This window comes from Melanostigma gelatinosum (genome assembly GCF_949748355.1).
Source record: "Melanostigma gelatinosum genome assembly, chromosome: 3".
NCBI lineage: Eukaryota > Metazoa > Chordata > Actinopteri > Perciformes > Zoarcidae > Melanostigma > Melanostigma gelatinosum.
In genome coordinates this window covers 11,460,580-11,480,547 of record NC_136636.1, presented here as the reverse complement: position 1 = coordinate 11,480,547, position 19,968 = coordinate 11,460,580, and the positions used below count along the sequence as shown (strand labels likewise).

Below are 19,968 nucleotides of genomic sequence, written 5' to 3'. Positions count from 1 at the left end.
CACACAATGGGGCCCTTTTACTTCCAGTGGAGGCCTGGCCCTGAGCTCCAAACAACGCTCTCAGCACAGTGGGCGCTCCTTCTATTTCTCTTTTTCACTCAAATGCCTTTCTCCTTCACTCCTCTGCTTTTCTCTTTCTGCCCCCCCCCCCCCCCCCCTGCCCTATCCCCCTCCCACCCCCCGGGTATAAGTGATAGTGATGATAGCTGGTGAATAAACAACCAAAAAAGATGGGAATTCACCACACACCATTAAAGCCACTACACACCAAGACACAGCACAGTGCTGACTATATTTTAAACGGGAGGCTCTCATTTACCCCCCCCCCCCAGCCTGCAGGCAGCTACGGTGGCAGAAGAGAAGAGGGCCGTGCAGTTGCCATGTGCATGAATAAGCACAGATTTCTCTCTTTTCCACCACTGCTGCTAATGTGTGAAAATGTTCCGCTGTCCAACCAGAAGAAGGGAAAGTTTGTGGCAACAGTAACATCCAAGAAGGATTTAAATATTTGTAAAGAAGGATACCAGAAAAAAACAAAAGTTATACACAGGTTATTATGGAGTGAACAAAAGACTGGAAGACAGAGGCACATGTTTTTATGCACATGGAGGTGTGTGTGTGTGTGTGTGTGTGTGTGTGTGTTTGACAGGAAGAGAGGCAGGCGTCCCTTCCAGGGTGAGGTGGTAATGCTCAGTGACAAGGATAAACAGCGCTGGGGTTTGCTCCTACCAGGAGAGGAGGAGGAGGAGGAGGAGGGGTGGAGGAGGCCTGTGTCAGCCTCTCTCTCCTCCTGCTTTCTCCTCTGTCATTTTTTCAATTATCCCTCTCTCCTGCGTGTCCCCATAGACCCAGAGGCAGGGCCCGCATCATTTAGACTGAGAGCCTGTTCAGATTCTGATTATAGCCTCCTTTCTTCTCACCGATCACTGCTGTCTCTCTCTCTCTCTCTCTCTCTCTCGCTCTCTCTCTCTCGCTCTCTCTCTCTCTCTCTCTCACAGTTACACACACACCACGTACTGGCTGTACATCTTTGAGCCAGCATGAGGTGTCTGCAGGTGCATCTGTTGAGGGCACACTGGATGTTATTCTTTTGGAAACTGTTTGCGTGTATTTCAGTTGTGATGATTTAGTAGGTGCAAGCATGCATTAAGTGGCGGCAAATTAGAAACAAAGAGAAGGTGTGAAATCCAAAGTTCGCTCCTAAATTGGAGAAGATGCAATTGTAAAAAACCAGGCTGTCTCTATATAAACACGGTGCTGAGCCGCGCTGGGCTTATTCCCCTGGCTGCGTGCTGGTTTAATATCAGATAGCCCTCCTTCCTCTCTTCCTGAGGTTTCATCTGAAATGGAAAATGGGGCTTTCCTCCTCGTTAGAATGAAAAGTCATCAAGGGAGGAGAGGAGAGAGGGATGGAGGCTCATTGAAATGCAAGTTACATCCCCCTTCTTTCTATCTCTTCGCTCCTCTGGGACTCCATGCCTTTCTCCTCCTTCTCCTTCCCATCTTCAGGGCACTCCCTCGCTCCCTCTCTTCCTTTGTTAATCAGTTAAACTCCCTCTTCAAACAACCCCTCTAATTACGCTTCCACTCACTGTAAACGACAAGGCTGTCTCTCGCTCCCCCTCTCCTCCCTCCTTCCCTCCCTACCCCCAGCTCCCTCTCTCCAAGACAGGGGTTGACCTCTGTCAGCCGTCGACCCCTCTGCAGTGTGTGTGTGTGCACGTACTGTACTTTAAGACTAATTCTTGCGTGACATCTTAGGTTTTAAAATCCTACTGTTATTAGTGGTTCAACTTTCACAATTATCAAACACCTACTGTACAGGATCGTGCGATTGTTCACCTGCATTTGTGTGTGTCCATTCTCCATCAACAAACCTGCAGTCTCTCCATCTCACTATTTTTCAATCATTACTTCCTGTCTTCCTCCCTTCCTTCACCTCCTGTTTTTTCTTCCACTGCGTGTGTGGATGGTATCCTTCCTTCTCCCCTCGCTCTGCCCCCCCCCCCCCCCCTTCACCTCTCTCCCACTAATCTACCACGCATCTCTTTTAAATTAACATGCAACATGAAAAAAACGGCAGCGGGGGAAAAAATTAAATGCATTTAATAAATGGCTGACTTCAAATCGCCCGGCTTTTCAAACTGTCCCTATTCACAGTCCAATGAAAGGGGAGAAATCATTCACCGGGGGAGACAAAGCCGAATGAAAATATAATTCCGCATTGTGAAGCGCTTTTGTCCTGGCCCGTCAAATCGCTAATGGCGAGGCTTTTGTTTTGTGGCGGCGCTCTCAGGCTGGCGGTGTCGTATGCCGGTGGCAACGCGTGCCCCATAATCACCACGCTTTGTGATATTAGATTATAGGGGCAATTAATGGCGTCAAACCGTAACTACTCAGCATTCAGCCTGCCACACACACATTCAGCCTTTAAACACATGCTCGCTTGCACACACAAGCACACACACACACACACATGCATGACAGCATATCAGCACTTGCACACATGGACGCGCGTTCGGTTCTGGCGTCAGAGCGTCAGCCAACACACAGAAAGGTGCTATAACTCCAGTAATTATTACGCCTGTGACTTGAAAATGTCAATGGCGGTGTGTATAAAATAGAATGTACGAGTTGTCAAGGAGGAAGAATGGGATGCACAAGAGCAATTAATTACAGCTTTTCATTTGGCAGCTTAGACTGACAGGGCCCGGTGGCGGGGGCAAGCTGGCACGATGCCAAGCGGCACCCATCACCACCCCCACCTTACTCACTGCACCCCACCACCCCATCGCCTCTGCCTGTTCCTTTAACAACTGCCACGACATCACCCTTCCCCTGCCTCACCCCTCTCTGACTCTTTTCTTCATCTCCCTCAGCTCAAACACACACACACACACACACTCTCTTGTGCTTCAGCTCATTCATCTACATACCTTATTCTCTATCCGCTCACCGTTACATGTGGCTGGGAGTGTGTTTAGTTAGGGAAGCCTGCTTTGATAAAGGCAGAGTGTCGGTCGACTGATGGACACAGAGAGAAAAAGAGACGGATTGGAGGAGGGAGGCAGGGAGGGAGGGAGGGAGAGGGAGACAGAGGCCAGGTGGGAAAATGGGTGTTAGTATTTATGGCCAATCTTGTTTACAAAGTCAAATCAGCTCTTTACAGATTTAATTTACCAGTGACAGCTCTTCTCCTCTCTTCTCTCTCCACTGCACAATTCCCTCTGCCCATCACCCTCCCTACCTGCCATCCCCTCAGGTGGTGAGTAGATAGACTGCTCTGAAGATACTGCACACACTGGCACTTGTGCGTGCCCACACACACAAGCCCACACACAGACACACACAGTTTGACCATGAGAGAGATTTATGTTTCACTACTGAGTGAAAATAGATAAATGGCCAATTCCAGCGGGGATAACTCACCCTTGTATCTCTCTGTAAAGCAGCCATCCCCTCTTAACAGACAGGATTATTTGTATTGAGAAGGCAGTGCAGTTTATTGATTTGTAGGCAGGGAGGGAAGACGGACTCAATCACCCTCCCTTTCTCTCCTTAAATATCTCTGTGTCTGAACAACTCTGTCTCTTTTGTTCCCCGTATTGTTTTCTCAAACCTTAATTCACGTAATAAATACAGAAGCACTTTGTCAGCAGGATTTTTTTTTGTGTGTGTTTTTTCATTCATACGGTCTGCATTTATGCATTCATGCGAGTGTCTCAGCTTCTGATTTCTGTGGTTAGCTTGTCTTCAATTTTGCAGTGTTTGTGATTGGATCAGCAGCTCAGATGCCCATCTCTGTGTACAATGCATGTGCATTAAGAGTGCTTGCACAACACATCCGCACGATTCACCACATTTCTCTATCTTCTCACTACCTCTTTCTCCCTCTCTCTCTTCCTGTGTCGCTCTGTTTTTGCCTGCCTGCAGCTCTATCTGATGAGATGTCTGTCTCATCAGATAGCCACTTTGTTGTGCCTTTCTTCTTAGCCAGCCTTGACTGTGTGGAAAGAGAATCGGAGGCCGTCCTAATCATGTATCTATAAAGGCAGATAAGATTTTATATTTTATTGGGAGATTGCATAGCTGTCCTTTTATCTCCCTGTTGTCACTGAAATTGCCAGTTGCTTTTTTTGTAACAATGCCAGCCTCGTGGAGGGAAGTGTCAACAATATGTGTGCGCTGCGAGGCGTCTGTCTATTTATCTTTGTCTGATGTTGCCAGTTTTTCTTAGCAGTGACTGACAAGAGAGCATAAGAGACAGCACTCCTCTCTAACTTTACCTGTCCATACCAGCATACTGTACAACCTCCATTCACATTGTTTGTTTTGAGTGGAGCATTAAGTTGCAGGCACAGTCATGCTCTGTGCCGGCTGGGCCTTTTCACACAGAGTTTAACCCATTGATTGAGCTGTCCTGCTATTGCAAGCTAGCATGTAGGTGTAAATCACCTAAAATGTCTGTTTGCTGTGCTGTCTTTAGGTGCCTGTGTCCATGGCAATGATGAGTCCACAGATGATCACTCCTCAGCAGATGCAACAGATGCTGTCTCCCCCTCAGCTTCAGGCCCTGCTGCAGCAACAGCAGGCTCTAATGCTACAGCAGGTAAGGCACGCACACACACACGCACACACACACACACACGCACACACACACACACACACACACACACGCTCTGGTTGGTGCCGTTCCCAGGCCGGCATGTTAGAATGTGTCTGTTTTCTTAGGCGCTGACACACACTGGGTGTGATTGTATCTTATTCAATGCTATGAGATCTTTGAAGATAAATACACATCCACATATCCACTTATACACACATTGTCATTTCCAATACCTCCTCTTTAGCATTGTTGCTAGGAGATGCGTGCTCCCGCCTGTAGATGCACATGTGCACACATATACAAACACACGTACTTTTTAGCATCACCCAGTGAATCATAGTGATTCAGGAGTGTGTGTGTGTGTGTGTGTGTGTTGCTGCCCGGCAGGTGAGAGAGGGGTTGCCATGTTGACACAAACCAATAAACACTCTTCGTCGGCAACCGCACCAACTTGTGACCCCCTACCTACACACGCAAAAACACTCAGGCAACCTTGTAAAGGCTGTGAAGAGGACTATTAACAGAGTGAGGATAGAGAAGTAATTACGGCATAGGGGATGTCTAGAAAACACACACATAACACAAGCAGGTGAGGCCAGAGCACACAGTAGATTGAATAAGGAATAGTTAATAAGGAGTATGAAGATCTGACAAAGTGTATCATCATGGAAATGTGATGGCTTTCTGCATGCAGATGGCTAAGAACCTCTTCACCAGCTCTTCTCTAACGAGGAAAAAGGAGATTGGAGGGTTTATAATGCTCACTCACTCACTAACACACACACACACACATTACACCCCCACTATTAAAACCACTGAGTTCAACATTGCTCTCCCACTTAATTAACCACAGTATGGACTTGCTCTTAGTGTATATCTGCAAATCAGGCACTTTTACCCCCCCCCCCCCACACACACACACACACACACACACACACACACACACACACACACACAGAACAATCAACGAACATATCACTCACTGAAGCATTAAATTTCATATCCCCACGGCAATACAGCATTGTGTAAGAATGTGTAAGTATGGTTTACGGCCCACTGCTGCACAGCAGCTGTGTGTTTGTATGGTGGATTTGCGTGTGTCTGTGTGTGTGTGTGTGTGTTTTAACCTTTAAGTTTCCTCTAACCTTTACTTATGCTACAGCTGCTCTGCCTTTCTTTCTTAGTGTGTTCACTAAAGTCAAGGTCATGGTAATAGGCTGGAGAGGTGAGTGCCTCACTTACACATACTCTTAATGCACAGAGCCACTGAATCAAATCATTAAAAAGACCTTAATTATCACTTAATTATTCCCTCAACTCACCACTCTCCAGTCAAGAGTGTGTGGTTGCGCACGCGCCTGTGTGTGCGCTTGCATATGCATTTGTCTGTGTGATGAGGAGGCGATCAGGGCTAGTGACGCGGAAAAGAGAGATTAACTCGGCCTAAGGAGCGATAAAATAGAGGCGAGATAGATAGGAAAGAAAGAGCAGCAAGACGGAATGAGACGTGCATTTAAAATGAATGAAGGGCAAGAAGGAACAAAAGAACAGTAAATTATGTACAATTGAAGCCATGGCTGGGATAAGATTGAAACTGGAAATGTGAAACGGCTTCACGCAGACTGTTGAGGATGGGCAGCGGTGTGTAGTCGGCTCACTGTGGGGTCAGACGGATGAGAGACTGAAACAACTGCAGCACTGTGAAGTCATTTCTGCTGAAAAGCCTCTTTGAACATTTGACGCACCATGAAACAAAGACAAACTGCAGCAGACAGATACATGTACTGGCTGTTCTCAAGAGGATAACCCCCCCCCCCCCTTCCCACACACACACACACACACACACACACACACACACACACACACACACACTGTGGTCAGTGTGAGTTTTCCTGTCCGCCTTGCTCTCCTCTCAGCAAGATTAGAATCTTAATGGAGTTTCCTGAGTAAATTAGTGATTAGTAACTCAAACAAACAGACAGGCTGTGGCTAATGTGTGTGTGTGTGTGTGCACTGTAGTTTTAAATTATTCCAGTTTGCTTTACAGTCTAGAACTAAATAATCAAAGCAGGTTCAGCATTATACAGTAGTTATGCCAATCACTTTACTCCACAAAGCGACACACCATAATAGCTCCATAATATTCTTCAGTCGTCTTCTTTGTCAGGTCTGTGTTTGCTAGTTGTGGTGTGTGGTTTGTCAATAAACCGCACACGGCCACACAGCGATATAAACTGCGGCCTTCACTGAGGGGGAATAGAAAGCTACTGAATTCCTTGAGACTCCCGTTCAAGTTACAGTGTCTGACAATCGCTGGGCGTTCCACCGTTGGACGACTGCGGTATTGTTGAGGTTGATACAAAGTGTGTTGTGACTCACTCGCCTCATATTTCTCCCATCTCCTCCGCCTGCCTCCCCCCTTTCTGTGTCTGTCTCTAGTTACAGGAGTATTACAAGAAGCAGCAGGAGCAGTTGCATCTCCAGCTCCTGAGTCAGCAGCAGCAGCAGCAGCAACAGCAGCAGCAGCAGCAACAGCAGCAGCAGCAACAGCAACAGCAACAGCAGCAGCAGGCCGGGAAGCAAGCGGCAAAAGAGGTGAACTTCACCAAGTACACACTCACTCAGCTCAAGTACACTCTGAAGTACACAAGTGCCCTTAAATGCAGTAAAAGTGGTTGACATGGGAGCCAGCAGAAGGAGAAAAAAATCACACGGAGGATCTAATGTATAGAATATATATATATTCCCTTCTCTCTTCTTATCCTCCTTTTCTCTAGATTATTGTTGTGTGTACAAGCTTGTCTCGAAAAAGGAATTAGTGAATATGGATTTTCATTTCTTCCACCAGCATGCCATGTCGAGGCAGCGATGGAGCGCTGTGTTCAGCCATACGCTGCCCTGCCAAAGTATTCATTGCACGCCTTCAGCTCTAAGCCTGAAGAGAAATCTCTCTGTAGGAAGGGCCTGCCACTCTTTTAATTGCCAATTAACCCCGCCAGCATTAGGAGCCTCCCTTGCTCTCGTTTCTTTCTCACACACACACACACACAAATATGCATAAGTACCAGGTTTACCAGGTTTAACCACAGCTGTGGTACAGTAAGATATCAGAGGATCAACTACAACAAAGAGGATCTCAATCGATCAGACAAGATTACTGTCATAACCTGTGTGTGTGTGTCTGTTTGTGCATGTGTGTACTGTATGCGTACAACAGAGACATTTGTGTTACATGAATGCTCATTCACCGAAATTGCCGAACACGCAGAGGGCCATGCAGGAGACAGACTGAGGGAGAAGGGTCTTGTGGGACTTTTCTGATAAACGCATGAGGAGACACATCCTAGATTTCTCCTCCTCTTCCTCATCCCCCCTCTCCCAGTGGGCAGACCGACCCCCCCCCCCCCTCCCCCCACCTCGCCCCACAAACTCCTCGCCGACAGCGGTCAACCAACTCGACCGTGACCAAAGCAAACCAGTTGTGGTTGACTCGCATGTTTGAGAGGGTGTCTGATTCGCTTTCCCTTTCTCCCTTTCTCCCTTTCTCCCTCCTCTCCGCTGCTGTCCCAGTTTTCACGTTTGTTGTCCTGTAACAACTAGACAAGTGCAAACATTGGTCACGCAGCTACACATGCATGCAGAGAGGGAGAGGCTTGATGTGTGACGGTTCACTGCACAAACACATACACTTGAGGGAATATGCCTCCCCACAGAGCTGCATACAGCTGATATGACGAAGGCCATTTCCAGCAGTCGGTGTTTTTCATTCGCAGCGAGCCCTCAATCAAAACCCAAAAAACGCCTTTTTAGTCACCTCTCATATCTCCCCTGGTCAAGCAGGTGCTGTCAGATATTGAGGCAGGGGGTGTGTTTCAATCATGTAAGGTTTGTACTGTTCGTAAGTCTGTCCTACAGTGCAAGATAACCAGCAATCTGCTCAGAATATTGTCTCTTGACACTCTGCTGCTCAGAGTAGTGTAAGGCAGACCCGTTGTGGATGAGGATTTGAACCAACTTCCGATTCCAGCAGGCCTTGAACACACCCAGAAAACAAGAGAACAGGAAGAGACAAAGAAGACAGTGCAGGAAGGAAGGAGAATGAATAAGAAAATCTCTCCTTGCCGTTTGTGCTCGAGTGGCTGTGAATCTTTGCCCTTTTCCTTCTTTTCTGCAGTTTTTCTTCACTTTCTTGTCTGCGTGGAAAGTGATGCGTTGCACGAAAGAGTATGTGCCGTATGTGTATGTTGAGTCAGTGTTGGTGTGTGTCGCTGGTGCATTTGGGACTGGTCAGGAGTCAGCTTAATGAAGTGACTCTGACCACCACAAGAGATGCGTGCATGTGTGTGTGTCTGTCTGCGAGTGTCCATCTACAGTGTGTGTGTGTGTGTGTGTGCACGCGTGCATGTGTCTGTCTGAATGTGCTTCTATATGTGTGTGCGTGTGTGTGTGGATCTGTGTGACTGGCAGGCTCAGACAGTGTGTGATGTGCTCATAAATCACATTGACAGCCTGTTACTGCGCTAGCTTTGGCCACTCCGCCACAGCTAATGTAAACAGAACACAGGCACACACACACACACACACACACACACACACAATGTGTGTTTTAAAGAACCGTAGCCATATCTCAGGAGGGAATGAGAGACAGAGGAGGGGGGGAGTGGAGGATATAAAATGGACAGACAAGTAGAAAAGGAGGGGCAGGAGGGCTGGAAAGAGAGGGAAAAGAGCAAGACGGGAGGAAGCGGTCCAGTACGGACATTCTGATCATGATAGACCGTTTATTGCAACAAATGAGAATTTGTCAGTTCACTTCAAAGAACTGAATCATGTAAGCATGACAGAGATTGTGTCTGCGACCACAACATCTCTTGCCTTTGACAAAGTTTGCCCTGGTCAACGGAGTACAAAAAATTCTGGGTCCCCTGAAATTTTTTTTTCTGTGGTTCTAGAAGTGTCCCCACTTTTCATTTATTTTGGATTCATTCCGTGTAGCCACAAATATCCAGAAAATACAGTAAACAATTGTGGGGGGAAATGAGTTTTCCCCCATCTCTGTTTTTCTTAATAGTTGTTGTACTTACTCACACCTCCCTAACCGACACAACTCTCCCGAACTCTCACACACAAACACACTGCCATCACACTTCTTCTCCCCAGGCACCACATCTGAAAGGAAGTGACCTATATGCCCTTCCTGTGAGATCCTCTCTGTTCAAAGAGTTCCCGGCTGCCTCTCTCTCTAACTTACACACACACACACACACACACACACACACACACGCACACACACAATGAGCAGCTCCTCAAGTTGTATTTATTTATTTTTCCTCTCCAGTAGTTATCTGTAACAGATAAAGTCCATCTCTCTCGGGGGTTGGTCGGGTGGGACTTCAAACAGCGCAGCACAGGCCAGGTTTGCCCCAGACTGGGAGGGCAGGAAAGGGGACATTTATCACCGTAACACACACCGACTTTATCGCCATGCGCCATGTAGTCTCTCCCACTCTCCCTTCAACCTCCCTCCTTCTCTTCATCCTCAGGGTCCTCACAACTTAGCTCTGGGCTTTTCTTCCTTTTAATACAGGACTTTTATTTATTTTATATGGTGTTAGTTGACTTTATACTTTAATTTGTTGAGACTGAATGGTGTAGGGAGAAGCAGACCAATTGAAATCATAATAACAGAACAGGGAAGGGCTTCCTTTCAGATGTAAAAGAGAAAAAACAAAATCAAGGGCAGCTGTCTAAATCTGGCATTTCGTTCAAAACTACTTTTAACAAATGTAACACTTTCCCAAAATGTCATTCCTGTCAGAGTTTTTTGAATGGGTGCAAGCAGACATCTGCAGGTGTTCTGTCATGGTTCGACATGTTTTTGTGCCAAAATTAGCAGAGGGCTTATTACTAACATTTTGGACAAATACCTTATACCAAACAAAAACTGGATAAAGATCTGGTTGAAGATGCAAATAACACATAACTTGAAAACCTTTTCTAACCTCTGTCTCCTTGTGCCCAGCAGTTAGGTAGTAAGCAGTTGGCCTTCCAGCAGCAGCTGATCCAGATGCAGCAGCTTCAGCAGCAGCACATCCTCAACCTCCAGAGACAAGGCCTGGTCCCACTGCAGCCCACTGCCGCCATGCAGTCTCTGCAGCAAGGTGTGTGCACACGCACACACACACACACACACACACACACAGGCCCGTACCCAATGCTGCATGTGAAGCCTGTTAAGTTAATCAGCCAATAAAAGATAAAAGGAAACCTGATTGGTGGGTTTGTGGAAGGTACTCATTTGGACAATAAGTAAAATATGCCACTAAGCCCCCTGCTTGGAGGTGTGTGCATGTGCTTGCGCGAGTGTGTGTAAGCTTGTGTGTGTGTACTTGAGATTAGCCAGACACAAGAACATCATCGTCTTGCTATTGCTGTGCCCACAAGATTTTTTTTATTGTTCCTGTATGTAACTTCTCCCACAGGCCCTTTATTTTGTCAGGATAGTTTTAGAACGATAAAGGTTGACTGTTGACTGGCCCGCCCTTATTGAACTTGTGTGTGTGTGTGTGTGTGTGTGTGTGTGTGTGTGTGTGTGTGTGTGTGTGTGTCTTTGTCCACTTTTGTCTGTACACTCATACACACACTACCTCACACGCAGAGAATGCTTTAGGGGCTCTAAATTGGCCGTAACATTGCTAAAGCGCTGACTGAGTTGACCAAACAGAGCAGTTTCCTTCCCTCCGTCTGTCTGATCGCTCTCTCTCTCTCTCTCTCTCTCTCTCATGCGCAGTCACGTGCAGTCACACACAACAGTTCACACTCTCACAGTCGCTCTGTAGTCTGAATCTGAAAAAACTCAAAAAAATAAGCTCAATCAGATCAATTTAATTTTCAAAAAGGTAATTTCACATCAGCCTAATACAACACTCAAGAATTGCATTCAAACTTTAGTGTGATTTTTGCATCTGTGTGTTTATGTGCTAGGGGGGAGGGTGCGTGTGTGTCTGCCGGAGGGTAAGTGGAATGACCAGTTCACAGAGAGAGTAAAAGAAACGGACCAGATACAAATTAAAACAAATAAAAAGACGGAGGCCACAGTTCTGCAAAAAAGACTGTTGTTTTTCAGACAGTTGCAAAGATTTGGCTTTGGCATCTCCTTCTCTCTCTCTCTCTCTCTCTCTCTCTCTCTCTCTCTCTCCCTCTCTCTCTCTCCGTATCAGAGTGGAATTTCCCTGCAGTGTGAAAGAGCCGGTCCATTGTGACGGCTCAGCCAGGCGTGAGCCAGAGCATTCCTCTGACCAGCCATGCCACACAAACACACAAACACACATGCATAAACACTCGCACCTACACACACAACTGCACACATTATTGCCCCGCCTCAAAGGGTCGTTGTGTCCGGTGGGTAGTTGGTGGGTGGGAGGTGGGGGGGTGCCCTGAGGGGGGGGATCCTGCTGTGGGTTTTTGTTTATTTCTCTTACTGCAGTAAGATGGAAGCTCTTTGTAGAATCTCATGACAGCCAACCTATTAAGTTCATGGCAAAAAAAAAACAGAGAGCACTAAACCACTTTGTTTGAGAATCAAACTGCTTTTTCCTAAGCACAGACCAATCATTGAGCGTGTGTTTGTGTGTTTCGGGAACTTTCTTCACTCTCACATGAAAAAAGAAAAATCCATTAGATTTGACTTCATCCTGTTAGACCCCACCTTCTTAGTAACTTAAGGCTGCTTCCTAGCATGTGTCATGTCTACAGACATCAATGCGAAAGAAATATGACCCTAGCAGCCAGATGTGGCTGTGTACGTTAAACAGTGAGCAAAAGCACTCGCATCCACGTTTTAACACGAGCTGGGGTACGTTGTGAGTACACATTCACTCGAATGCACACAAAGTCAGGATTTTGTGGTTTACAAATCTGTTCTGCTCTTGGCTACTTACAATTTCAGCTTTACTTGCTTTGTACTCGGCAGTAAACAGCTGACTTTCACCAGAATGCAGAACATATCCTCAGAATTTCTCCTTGTATTTTTGATTCCTACTTTAGTAATTTACACTTTACACTTTACACTTTCACACCCTAGGCGTGTCCACAGATCGGTCAGGTTTCTTGGATAATGCACACACACACACACACACACATGTCAAGAAATCTATGCACACACTGCCTCATTCCTCCAGAGTGAGAACTTTTGTTTTGGCGGGACCACAGAAGAATGCAGACAAAGCAGACATAATATTTGGATTGCTGCGAGGTCTGTGCATGTGTGTGTGTGTGTGTGTATGTGCAGATGTGTGTGGCTGCATGTGTGCATGCGTGCATACGTGCACGGTAAGATCCATTGGAGTAGGCTGTGGCATTTTAGGCGTCTCTCACTGTGAAATTGGAGCAGAAATAACAAAGCAGCGACTAGAAAGAACTCAAAGTGTGCACCCACCCTGTTCAGACAAACAGTGGTAGTGACAGGAGCAGTGGTGCTGGTAGACAGTAGCAATTGCTAACAGAGATTAAGAAATAGTTGAGGAATAGTGGATATCTGGAAATAAAACAAAAACTCGCAGAAATGAACCTCTTGTCGGTTTTAGTCTGTCCTATTTACCTCTTTAACCACTCCCAGAGGACTGTAATAGTTGCATGTGTGTTTCTAATTGTTAGTCGCAGCTCTCTTTGACCCACATTCACATACAGTGTGTCTGTAGGTGGGTATTAGTTCATTAGCTTGACTTAACCTAAATATCCTATTATCGTATTATGTGAAATTGAGCAACTAAGTAAGGCTGCCAAGTTAACTGCGCGTTCCGTCTGTGCAGCGATGTGTCCGTCAGACCTCCAGCAGCTGTGGAAGGAAGTGTCGGGGGTGCAGAGCAGTGAGGACGCCCTGAAACAGGCCGAGGGCCTGGACTTGAGCACCAACAGCTCCAATTCTACCTCAGCCTTCCCCAAAGCTGCCAGCGCTCACATCCCACTGCACAGCCTGATCAACGGACAGAGCCACACCCCAAAGAGAGACAGGTACCAGTGATGTGCAGTATGTCGAAAAGGCTTAAAACATCAACAAACGTCTGTCCTCTGTGTGACCTGCAATCTTTCTAATTCACACACTCTTGCCATGTCATTTTCTGGCATTTAACTTTTAGCTTTTAGCTGTTCCTTGATACCTAAGCACGTAAACACAAAACATGCACACGCAGCATATCACACATCACCAGGGTGCAAACGTCTCTCAGCTCATTTGATAGGAGGTGTGTTGGGTTCAGTATGTTCTGCCAGTATGCTGTCAACCACATGCAAGTGTAGTATAGAGGAGAGGATGGTGGAGGCAGGCCATCTGGGGAATTATTTGTTCGTCATATATATTTTTAGATCTGAAATTGCTGTGGACATAAATTCATTGTTAGCATGTTGACATTTTGGGGATGCATGTTTAAGGACTACTTGCACCACACGTATGAGGGCTGTGTTGGTCCATGGCTTTTGTTCACTGCTCATGGGCTTGTCTTTGTCTTTAAGAGCCAGACTGTTTGAGTGGATATCCAGCTTCACCAAGGCAGACAGCGGAGATGACCATGTCCCCTATTACCCCAAAGGCGGCCAACCCCCCAGCAGCCAGTGAGTAGCACATCCACACACACACACACACACACATGAGTGGACAAGACAAAGACAGAAAGACACACGACTGGAGGGTGGTCTCCAGTGTCACTGTGGCACTGATTCAGTGGTTGCTTCAGGAGCATTGACCTCTGACCTCATTTTGGAGGGGGTCAGTGTGGGTGTGCAAGTATCAATTATAACAACTTCTATTAGTGGATTGGCTTTAGTAGACAGAAAGAGGGGACCTCGCATTAGTGTGTTAGCCTGCTAAGCTAATGCATGGCTGATGTGGAAGAGAATGTGGTTTCCAGCAGTTTGTCATGTCTGTTTTCTGAGCTGCTTCTGAGTTGACTCAACCACAGCCATCACACACACACGCACACACACACACACACACGTACGCACACAAGCTCCAACCTCAGCCAGCACATATGATCAGGAAGAGCCGTAAAGGCAAAGGGAGAGGGAGAGAGACATGTTTCCATCTGCGAGACAAATGGTTTTTGTTAGACAACCTTCTGATGTTGATTTGGGAGAATCCCCCATCCCAGTGCCCACACGCACGTACACACACACACACACACACACACACAGTCATGTAAATATATGGGGAGACAGCAGTCGCCGGCGAAGTTCCAGGTCTGAACCACATCTGCTACTGGACCTGCACATACACACGCATGCATGCACGGTCACAGTTATTTTACCCAAACCAAACCTGGCCCAGTCTTTCATTGCCACACACACACATACAAACACACACACACGCCCATAAATATGCACACATACAAACACACACGTGCACACACACGTAAGCTCGCCACAAAAGAACAACCAGCACATGACGGCAGCCGCCGCCAATCAGTCATGGCTGGTTGGTCCTGTGCCGACTCTGTGTCAACTCCTGAAACATAAGAACACACACTAACACGTGCACAACACATACGCCAAGGACAGAAACAGACAGGTCATGGACTCAGGAATTTGCCTCTGAGGTTGCTGGATCAATTCCCGTATTTGCCTGGCTTCTGTAACTGACCCCACTCTGCTCTATCCTCCTCTCTCTGCACTTGGCTTCGAGAACTGTACAAACGAACGACTGTTAACCAGACTCAGATGGCTCTCTTGATGCTTCTGCTGCTACAGTTACTTTTGCATTTGCGTGTGAGAGTGTGGCATATTAAGGCTTTGCTTCTCATTATGAGAAAGTCATTTATTTGATGTGCTGTACATTTCATGTACATAACAACATATGAAAAATGTAATATCTGTTTTACTACCTCACTCTTTTTTTTGTGCCGTTCCCGCCACACAGTCACGAGGAGCATGCCGGCTCCCATCCTCTCTACGGCCATGGAGAGTGCAAGTGGCCTGGCTGTGAAGCACTGTGTGAGGACATGGGACAGTTCATCAAGTAAGTCCGCCACCCAAAAGGGCAGTGACATAGAGCCCGTTGAAAATCTGCAAAGTTCCTCGTGAATGAATAAGACCTCAGCTAAATTGTGTTGGAAATCAGAACAAAGTTTGATATCCAAACACACATCTCTTCCCGTCTCTCTCCGTATTGCTCTGTTTGCTACATACGACCCACAGAAGGTGAAGTGGGGGTTTATATGATAGGTGTGGGCAGCTAGAAACCCAAAGAGTCATTTGATCGGATGAGTTTCTGTAAATGCCCCTGAGTGAAGGATGAGTCATGAAACATCTGAAATACATTACATATATTTGGCCTATAATAAGAGATCAATGAACAATTAACACAGGATTAAAACTGGGTTCTTGGATGTGTCTAAAGTTGGAGAAGGACAATGATTCCAGAAGTTCTTTAGGCAAGGCAAGGCAAGTTTATTTGTACAGCACATTTCAACAACAAGGTAATTCAAAGTGCTTCACATAAAACCATTAAAAGCATCAAAACATAAGGCAAAAGAAAAGGAGATTTAAAAACAATTAAGAACATTCATTAAAACATTAAAAAACAGTGCAAGAAATAAAATGCAGAAATGCAGGAAATTGATTAATATATGAATTGAATGTGGTTCAATTAAAGGCAGCAGCAAACAGAAAGGTCTTCAATCTTGATTTAAAGGAGCTGAGGGTCTCAGCAGACCTGCAGCTTTCTGGGACTTTGTTCCAGATATGTGGAGCAGAAAAACTGAACGCTGCTTCTCCATGTTTAGTTCTGACTCTGGGAACAGAAAGTAGACCGGTCCCAGACGACCTGAGGGGTCGGGATGGTTCATAAGGTAGCAGCAGATCAGAGATGTATTTTGGCCCTAAACCATTCAGTGCTTTGTAAACCAACAGCAGGATTTTAAAGTAAATTCTTTGTTGGACAGGAAGCCAGTGCAAAGACCTCAGAACTGGAGTGATGTGATCCACCCTCCTGGTCTTAGTGAGGACTCGAGCTGCAGCGTTCTGAATCAGCTGCAGCTTTCTGACGGACTTTTTACAGAGACCTGTAAACACACCGTTACAGTAGTCCAGTCTGCTGAAGATAAATGCGTGGACAAGTTTTTCCAAATCCTGTTGAGACATAAGTCATCTAATCCTTGATATATTCTTCAGGTGATAGTAGGCTGATTTTGTAATTGTCTTGATATGGCTGTTCAGGTTGAGGTCTGAATCCATAACTACACCTAGATTTCTGGCTTGGTTTGTGGGTTTTAACATCAGTGACTGAAGCTGAGCGGTGATTTTCAATTGTTCGTCCTTGGTACCGAAAACAATTACTTCTGTTTTATCTTTGTTTAATTGAAGAAAATTCTGGCACATCCAGTTGTTGGTTTGTTCAATGCAGTTACCCAGCCCTTGTATGGGATTATAGTCCCCTGGTGACATAGTTATGTAGATTTGTGTGTCGTCTGCATAATTATGATAACACACTTTGTTGTTTTCCATAATCTGAGCTAGTGGAAGCATGTAGATGTTGAACAGAAGAGGCCCCAGTATTGAACCTTGGGGAACACCACATGTCATTTTAGTCAGCTCTGATGTGTAATGAGCCACAGACACAAAGTATTCTCGGTCCTTCAAGTAGGATTCAAACCAGTTAAGTGCTGTGCCAGAGAGTCCCACCCAGATTTTTAGTCTTTCTAGGAGTATGGCATGGTCGACCGTGTCGAATGCAGCACTGAGATCTAGTAACACTAAGACTGAACTTCTGCCATTGTCTATGTTTAAGTGGATGTCGTTGAAAACCTTAACAAGAGCAGTTTCAGTGCTGTGGTGCTGTCGAAAGCCTGACTGGAAAACATCAAAGCACTTATCAAAGACTCTCTGTCCTGGGGATTATCAACATGGATATTAAAATCACCAACAATAACAACACAGTCAAAATCAATACAGATTACAGACAGCAGTTCAGTAAACTCATCAAAGAAGGTTGCACAGTATTTAGGCGGTCTGTAAATGTTTAGGAATAAAGCTTGAGTGGAATTCAGAACCACATATTCAAAAGAACTAAAATGACCAAAGGACATCTGCTTGCATTGAAGATAATCATTAAATAAAACAGCAACTCCACCTCCTTTCTTATGCGCTCTTGTTTCGCTCATGAAACTGAAGTTGGGAGGTGTTGATTCAATAAGAACAGCTGCACTTTAGTTTCAAAAAGATTAGCAACATTTTCTTACTTTCTCTCTTTGATCACAAACCTGGTTTGAGACCAAATTAGAAACTTCCCTTAAATGTCATCACCAATTGGTAAGAAACACACCTGTTTTTAAAAAAGCTCAACAAACGCTGGTCCTTAGTAGCATTGTAGAAAATAGATAAAGCATAAAGAAAAGATGAAGCAGAGCAAAGTGAAGCTATGGTTTGTGCTGAATGTGGAGTGTCAGTCATGAACATCAGTGGCGTTTCGCATTGGCTCACGAATTCATCAGTTGCAATCTGTTACATCACACATTTGCTCGGAGGCACATTCATGCATACACACACACACACACACACAGGTACACAATTAAACTCAACGTGTGTGTAAATTCTCATTTTTTCGAGGAATTCTTTGGGCTCCTAAAACACTATCCTCTTCTTCTTTGTTCCTGTGTTAGTATTTGTTTTTTCTTTCATTTTCTTGGTGGTTTTTGTCTGTGTTTGTGCTTTATATGCTTTTCCTTAGAAATAAATTAAATAGAAAATTACTTTTAATTAGCTCATCCGCTTCCACCTCTTTTTGTTTCCACAACAAAAGTAAAGACACTCATTCCCACTCTGCCTCCATCATGCTACTTGCTAGTTTGGAGTCACTGCGGGATGTTGGCCTTGACATTCTGCCATCTCCTCCTCTGTCGCACAAAGTACAACGGACTTCCCTGTGGCACTATGGCTGCTAATGAAGGCTTCACAAGCCTTTTAATGAAGCCCTAAACAAACTCACTCTCTCATTATCGGTGTGGAACTCTTAGTTGTTTAAGCAATGGCGATATTAATAAGCCGCGGTGATGAAATATGTACTCATGCACACACAGACACACATAGTCATAGAAGTGTGCGTGGTGATTGTGATGTCATCGGACAGTGAGATCAAAGCATGCAGGCAGGCTGGGAAAGTTTGGAGAGGAAAGCTGTTGTTTGGTGTCTCATTTCACGTAGCCCCGGGGCAGATGGAAGGAGAAAGAGAGATAGAGTAAAAGAGTGTGTGTGTGTGTGTGTGTGTGTGTGTGTGTGTGTGTGTGTGTGTGTGTGTGTGTGTGTGTGTGTGTGAGTAAGAGAGAGAGGCAGATGGAAAAAAATGGAGGCAGTGACAGATAACGCCGTCAGTGCGCTCCCTTCCAGCCAGCCTTAGTCATCGCCCCAGGAGGGAAACGGGTAGAGCAGAAGAACAGAGGACGGAGACACTCCACTATTTCAGGCCTTTCTTCTCTCCTCTTCCCTCTTCCCACCTCCCCTCCCTCCCCGTCCTCTGGTATAATACTCTGGCTGTGGTCGGTGGAGCTGGAGCTGGGTGTAATGTGGGTTAAAGCCTTGTCTGCCAGCACTCAGAAGAGTAAACAGAGCCTCATTGTCGGGACACATCGAGAAAAAAAAAACTGCTACTGTTTATGGCCGGGCTATAGAGAGAGGGGAGGGTTTTAGGGGCAGATTTGGTTGGAATGAGTGTGAATCACAGGCATTTGGGGAGTCGCGGGAGAAGACGGGTGGGAAGGGGAGAGTGGACAGAAGTGTGGGCGAGGGCGAGAGAGCTTAACAGAGAGTGAAAGAAAGAAAGAGAAAGAGAGAGAGAGAGGGGTGAGATCATGTTTTTGTTATTATTATCGTGTACTTGTGTTGAGCCCTCTATCTGACAGGATTAACCATGCCATGACATCATTGTTTTTGTTTCATTTCCAGTCTTCGCCTGCTATTGCCTAACGTTCTGCTTTGTTAAAGACACACACATTCAAATAACCATACACCACACATCACTACTAATCTACTTTTCACAATAAACAAGTCAGAAAAGTCCATTTTAACTTAGAACCACGGGATATAACTCACTCTAATACACCAGCAAATACCGAGCACACATACTGAACACACGCTCACACACACACACACACACACACACACACACACCGCACAGGGAGCAGCAACCTGTGAATAACCTTGGCGATGACAGAGCAGAGAGAAAGGGATGGAGGAAGGGAGACAGGGAGGATTGGGCTGGGAAAGATCAGAAGGTCTCGGGTCCTCCCACATTGGAGGAAACAAACAGCGCCACCATTCACACATACACACACATCCATGCACGCACACACACACACACACACGCACCACTGTTAATA

The 19,968-nt window shown here is 45.8% G+C and overlaps 1 protein-coding gene across 2 annotated transcripts in view; it reads left to right on the top strand.

The window, feature by feature from the left end:
* The window catches only part of foxp4 (forkhead box P4), an 84,888-nt gene that overhangs the window by 52,723 nt on the left and 12,197 nt on the right, over positions 1-19,968 (top strand). For both annotated transcript variants that reach the window (XM_079297184.1, XM_079297185.1), the window contains exons 4-9: positions 4,487-4,609; positions 7,046-7,201; positions 10,632-10,767; positions 13,417-13,618; positions 14,117-14,215; positions 15,516-15,614. In XM_079297184.1, coding sequence (XP_079153310.1) covers positions 4,487-4,609; positions 7,046-7,201; positions 10,632-10,767; positions 13,417-13,618; positions 14,117-14,215; positions 15,516-15,614 — 815 coding nt within the window. The remainder of the gene's footprint in view (positions 1-4,486; positions 4,610-7,045; positions 7,202-10,631; positions 10,768-13,416; positions 13,619-14,116; positions 14,216-15,515; positions 15,615-19,968) is intronic.